Raw genomic sequence first — 6,808 nt, forward strand, 5'->3', positions numbered from 1 at the left:
ACATGCTATGCTTTGCTTGGGTGAGGTCTTCAGCTGGCCCAGTTTTATAGCTCTTTTGTTTCCCTTTTTCTCTCGTTCTCTTACACTTATTTTGAGTTCTTCCCTATCTTGCTTTCCACATTGCCCACTTCCAGTATACACCCTTCTCAGGAACTTGTTCCCTGCCATTGATATTCTGATTCTTTTCTCTTTACAAACTGTCATTCCCAGCTGTCATTCACCACATGAGGAACCTGTTGTTGCTAGCAGTCCTTCCTTCTAGTGTTAAAAGCAATAAAAGCAGCCCCACCTAAGCTTCATATTTCTTAAGAGAAATGTTACCACTTCCTCTATAAAGTAATAGCATCTCAGATCATTTAAGAGGATAATGTATTTTTTTCTTCTGGTTACTGAATGGTAACTTTTGTATATTAGATCTGAAATGGTCATCTTGGAAATTGTGCTGTACTACTAATCAAAAATTGCTTTATTTTCTGCTGAATTTTATTACCCTTTTGAGGGTATGCTAATTCAGTTACCCAGGGGACTGCAAAGAAAATGAAAAAAGCAGTTGTTCAAGAGATATGGCTTTCATCTATTTAGCAATGTTACTAAAGTTAGTGTTTTCCTTCATTTCTTTAAGCTTTTATCTTAATCATTTGTAATGCCTTACATTCATTCTCCATTTTATTAATTAGTTCCTATTTTTATAAAATTAATATCATTGGTATATAGTTTGTATTTCAAAATTAAATACATTTTACCTTGAAGCCTTCAGAACTGTTTTTTTTTTTTAAAAAAAAAAAAAAAAAATCATATTCCTTTCTTTCTGAGTTAAAATGGGATGCATGTATCATACCTCTTCATATATATATTTGTTTCTTTGTTGCCAGGAAGAGTTTAAACAGGTAAATGCTTTAAAAAATGTATCATTACTTTCTTCACTTTGAAAACTAGAATAATCAGACATGATCTGATAATAATAACTCACTATCTTCTTCCTGTTACAGGATGTTTCCCACGTGGGTAGTCCTAGTTGCTGAAGACCAGTTCACAAGTAAAGGAATATGGTTGCACTTTCTTACTGATGTGTCACACCCTTCTATGAGTTGATAAAATACCTTAAGAGCTCCTACATTCACTGCTGCTGGCAATATTTCACCTTATTTTCTTGGACGAAGCTTCTCCATGGAGCAGCTACAGTAAATATATTATTATCTTGTGAGCATGGCTTTTTCATTCTCTTTATCTGGTCTCATTGGGAAAACAACAGCAGGTTATACCACGGACCAAACATGGTGGTGCCAATAGCTGGCATGCTGCTGGAGGAGTGGCTTGCCTGAAAGCTTGTACTGATGCCTGATGAGCCAAGAGCTGTTTTCAAGCTTTTGTGCAGCTACCTGAAGGAGTCCAGTGTAGTCTAGCTGTCTAGCCCATGCACACATTGTCAGTAACCCAGTGAGCCTGTTCTCCAACTACAATATTCAGATTTTCATGTCTTTGATGGTATTTTTAAATGCTTTTTTACTCTGTTAATTCTGTCTTGTTTTTTTCCCCAACGTTCTTCTGCCACACCTTTCTAATATTGTACACTGAGCCCTGTAGCCTTCACCTCTTCTGAGGGGAATACAGGATAAACAAGAAAGGCACAAAAAGATGTTAAGAATAGAAAATGAAAAGAGATGTTAGCAAAACTAAGGGGGGAAAAAAACCAACAAGGTTTAGTCTTTCACTGAGTTAGATCAGAATGATGCTTGACAGAGAAAGAATGCACCAACTAGGATTAGCTGAACAGAGAACTGAATTACTGAACTGTTAAAGTCCCTTTAAACTTTCCGTCAGCTAAATCCAGCACACCAGCCACAAGAGATCAACAACAAATGCTTAACAGCACACCATTAATAAAAGCACCTGAAGTGTTGGACATTGTCTGCAGGTGAAACTAATTGTGTTTTAAACTGAAAACTTCCCAGTGTTCTGAATTAAGTTTTCTACTTAATCCATCCACAAAATAAATTCTAACTACTCTTAATTTACATTGTGTTTAGATACCTTGCACAGGAAGGTGCAAAAATAAATTAAGTTACAGACATTATGACCCCCATAATAAATTGTATTCCTTTGTTTCTTGCGTACAGATGACGTATCCCCAGTGAAGTATTCAGCCTTTCATCCAGTAGTGCAGTGTCAGTATTTTATTTTTAAAGACTCTGACTAGCTAGTTTAAAACAAATGAACAAATAAAATGTCAAGTGTTCTTTATTAAATAACTCAAAAGGTAAAGCACATTGTGTGATTAAGAGAGACAATACTACTACTTCCAAAGGATTTTTACAGCAGAAAACAAGTTGTGACAAATAAGCATTTCGGTCTAGCAGCCAAATTGTCCTCATTATAATGGAGTTAATTTCGGTCCTCAAATTGTGACTTGTTTTTTAAAAGATACGCTGCTAGAAATTCAATGGGATTTGGCGGTCTGTAAAAAAAAAAAGTGTAAATCAAAAGCAATTAATTTTTGTTATATGGAACTGGGTAGGTGAAGAACTAATCGCCTTCTCTGAAAAGCAACGTAACTCCTCTCAAACACCTGGAGGCACTGCCTTAGGGACAACCAACTACCCAGACCAACTCAGGAAGTTTCCAGTTTATACCTGGTCAGTAAGTTTTTAAATAAGGAATCCTGGTGGCCATTAGTTCCATGCTATTAAATTGCTAAAACAGTTACATACCTGGAATGAGGGTATACAGTATTTATGCTCACAGTGTATGTACCTCATTGTAAGTTGGATGCATTTATCGATTTCTTTAATTCATACTGCATCAAATAACACTTTATCAGTTCTTGCTTCTTTTTCTTCTTGTGATTCTTGTGGCATTTGTGCATTACAAGTGTTTGCGTAGTTTCTGGCAACTACTATTTCCTGGGCCCTTAGCCCAAATAAAGCACTAATGTGCTTTAATGTCCTCAACCCCATCTTAAAAGTTACACGGCTTAATTATGTGACCTATGAAGAATCTCCTCCTTTTTTTCCAATTATGAATTTTCTACCTAGCTCAATTTCATTATTGTATCAGAAGAGATGGAAAATGCAATCCATCATTTCCTTGCTATTCATGATTAATCATATTTCTAATATATTTTCTCTCAGGCTGCAGTACTGTCTATTCAGTCACACCCTGCACAGATGGCATTCCATACTTAATGACCACCTTGTCACTCCTTTCTCTACTTTTTTACATTGTGCCAGAATACAGGGGAACTGGAATTATGCAAAACATTCAAAATACAAGAATGTTAAAGGTTTAAATAATGACATTGTGTTTTTATCCCTTCAATTTCTAAGTCACACAAACTGTAACTAAGTTCCAACTCTTCATTTACTCAGAAGATATTTTTGTAAGGGTAATTCTCAATTTATAAAGTTCCTGTGCTATTATTTACAGGCTGATCAATTCCAAAACAAAACAACAAAAAACCCCAAGCTGTTCTGTAAAACCCAGTATCATTAACAAACTGGCACTCATTTTTTCAAGTTGTTACAAACGATCCTTTCCATGATTATCGTGTTGAGCTTTGTTCACCACAGAAGTTCACCATTTACTTTCACTCTACGTCTTTCATCATTCAACCAGTTCCTCCCATATGAAAACTTTTCCTTTTGTCTCACAGCAACTTAACTCTCATTAACAGCCATTAGTGACAGACTGCCAGAAGCTTTTTGGAGATTTAAACTGACTCTGTCATCTGGATTCCTGTTTACATGTGTCTGTTGATTCCTTCAATTAACACCAAGAGACTTGAAGTGCTGATTCCTCCCCAGATGACACTCAGTCTGCAGCAGACCTCCCACCGATGGCAACTGAAGATCAGCGTGCTGCCTCGGGAGCAGGGTGTACCTTCCTACATGCTCTTTTGTTTTGCTAGAAGCCTGTACAATCAGTTCAAATTCACGGCTCCTTCTGAGCTTAAGGCACCGCGGATGGTTGTTCTGGCTATAGGTACAGTGAGGTCATTCATCCATACCAGCTTTGGAAATGTTATTTCAGCAAAACTCAGAAATTATTTATATGCAGTGTGACTCACCAATAGTTGAGATAGAAATTCATTTGGACAAGATGAACCACTTTATTATTGTTAAAGAATATGCTTCTGTGTTGCCTGATAAGAGATTTGAGGCGCCTTAACAGAACAGAACAATCTTTACTCAAAGGATGAACTATTGTTTGTTGTATTACTGTGTCAACACTGCAGGGTCAACCTCATCCATTAAAAAGTGTTTCAAACTTCTTAGGAGAAGCTATGTCCAGGCCTGATTTGCATTTGTTTCTTTCTTTTGAATGGCAAGCAGAACTCTTTATAATCCCACACGATAGAAATTTTGTTCAAAATTAGAACAGCTTCTTCCCTTGTTTTTATAAGGTAAATTATGTGATAAAATTTATGAAAAGTAGTCTTTTCCCTACAAAAACTTTGCAGTAGTAAGCCACATTGTGAGCCAAGAAATTAATTAAATAACCTTAACCATGCCATATGCAGCTAAGTGAGGATCACATCCTGCTACAATCACAGCATTTTATGAACTTGTTGTAATGTCTTTCTTACATCTGTCAAGCTAACACCATATCTGGTGTGTGAGATCAACAAAGGTGACAAACTACCCAAGTTTGAGACCTACTTTCTTCCTAAGGACAGAAGGAACATTTCAGTATCTTACCTCTCTTTTGCAAGAACAGCAAGTCCCTGTAGCAAGATAGGTACAACAGTCTGATCCAAGTAGGCACGTGTGGGTAATGACTGAAGATCCACCTTTTGCTTCGATGTTTTCTCTGCGTTTAACTTCTCATTTTCCACTATCCTCTGAAGGAAAAGTGAATGAACATTGGTAATAGCAGTCAGATCTACTTTGAAGTATATGGGCAAATAAAGTACCTGTTTCTCTGCAAGCTCACTGAAAATAACTTCTTTACATCTTTTAAGAAAATGTAAGTGTGCATTTTTCCTTGGACAAGCTTAAACCAGAGGAGTCTCTGTTCAGAGAAAACAGTCTTAGGAAGGTATAACTTTAACATGACCAGCTCCAACTGAATGGTTCCCGCATGCCTCCACTTCCAACACAAAAGGGACTGTTAATGCCAAGCACTTAGAGACCACAGTAAAGTATAGGATACTTTAAGAAAAGATACACAAAATGGTTCCAGGTGCCTGAAACACCTTGAAACTATGAACTCCAGTTAAAGAAAAGACACACTACTGCTGCCAGCATACAAAACACATTAAACACCATCTACAGAGATCTACAACTATACAACCCATGTCCTATGACTGCAGTGGAAATGGAGGTGTGCAGGCAGTTTTCAGGGAGCTCGGTCACTCAGGATGTTTGAGAAGTTTCTGTAAAGTTTTCACATACAGCTTCAGCTTACACAGAGATGAAAGCTCACAAACAGCAGTAAACAAACATCTTAGAGTTATTATTCCAACCCACGCTGTTACCCGCGGCAGAGGCAGACTGGACTGTGTCTGCTCTATCGGCATAAGTAATTACAGCTAGCTTAGATTACTGTGATCCCATGTTCCCATTTACAAGGATATTAAAAAATCCCTCCCTTTGATACTTTTACAGAAATGCCATCAACTCCTATTCTCCTCTCTGTAATGAAAGCCTGTCTGCCTTTTAGCAGCATGGTCTGTTACTGGCACAGACAGCCATCACAAGACACATCTCAAAGGAATCTCATCAAAACGTTCATTACTTACTTCAGCAGCATTCTGTCCCACAGAAGCAACACAAGACAACGCACTAACAGCTGACAGTGTAAGGCAATCTGCTGGTGCAGATCCCAACTCACTTTCTTGGGAACACTGGCTATTAAGTTCAGACCCAACATTTAACCTCAGGACTGTGACCCCTGCTACACTTGAAAGTAATAAAGTCTGCCTTACCTCTACATTTTCAGTGAGCCCATATTCAGAATGGGGATTTTCTGGAACCTGTAAAACGAACACATGGTCAGCAACGCACAACCGCTTATTTCACACACGTACTGACAACGCACGCCAAATGTTTCTTGCCGTACCTGCGGCTGTCCCTCCATGATCTGTTCTGCCTCCATGGTTTCCAACGTAGGATTTGCTGGATATACAGGAATCCTGGAAAGCAACAACACGAACCGGTCAGTAGGCTGAGATCGAGACGAGACAAGCGTAGCGTTTTCTTTCCCTTCCCTCTTCCGCTCGCGTGTCCGCTTTACAGTACCAGTACCCCGGGACCCCCTCCTGCTACACCGCACCGCTCTCACCCGCGTAGATTCCACTGCACGCTACTTCGCGACGGGACGGCAGAGCCTGCCCGTAGCAACCACAGCCACCGGCGCAGGTGTCGTAAATTGTTCGGACGTAAGTGAAACAGTCGCTCTGCAGCCGCCGCGCTCCGACAATCTGCGCTTGCGCAGAGTGAAGCCCCGCCCACCTCGCCCGTCTGTGCGAGGGGAAGCGGGACAACGGCGGCAGCGCCCACAGCAGTGACGTCACTTGGGCGGAGCCTATCGCGCCACAGCGCTGCTGTTGGCGGTCCGTTGGGCCGCGGGTTGCTTTGAGCGCCCGCTGCGAGGGCAGGTGGGTCGGGCAGCGTGGTTGCTGGGAGGTGCTCGGCATTAGGGCGAGCAGCTCTGAGGGTAGCATTAAGTTTTGCTATAATGTTATATCAGCTAGAAAAGGTTTCCTGACGGTACCTTCTATGCAGTGGCATTTGGTTTTGAGGTAGTTGCACCATTCTAATTCCTACGACTGCAGTGACTTGCCTGCCCCAGTTCCTGAGCCTTCTGCTGA

General features: G+C 40.1%; 1 protein-coding gene across 1 annotated transcript; it reads right to left on the bottom strand.

Annotated features, from left to right (window-relative positions):
* Positions 1 to 2,220: 2,220 nt before the first annotated feature.
* On the bottom strand, positions 2,221 to 6,419 carry DPY30 (dpy-30 histone methyltransferase complex regulatory subunit). The gene is made up of 5 exons (XM_042823845.1): positions 6,280 to 6,419; positions 6,058 to 6,130; positions 5,924 to 5,971; positions 4,695 to 4,837; positions 2,221 to 2,455 (listed from the first exon to the last, which is right to left on the bottom strand). Exons 2-5 carry the CDS (start codon positions 6,091 to 6,093, stop codon positions 2,383 to 2,385), a joined length of 300 nt encoding a protein of 99 aa, XP_042679779.1. The 5' UTR covers positions 6,094 to 6,130; positions 6,280 to 6,419; the 3' UTR covers positions 2,221 to 2,382.
* Between the last annotated feature and the right edge of the window lie 389 nt (positions 6,420 to 6,808).

Source organism: Centrocercus urophasianus, unplaced genomic scaffold (genome assembly GCF_019232065.1).
Source record: "Centrocercus urophasianus isolate 14NV4802_14NV808 unplaced genomic scaffold, USGS_Curo_1.0 seq_10, whole genome shotgun sequence".
Taxonomy (NCBI): Eukaryota; Metazoa; Chordata; class Aves; order Galliformes; family Phasianidae; genus Centrocercus; species Centrocercus urophasianus.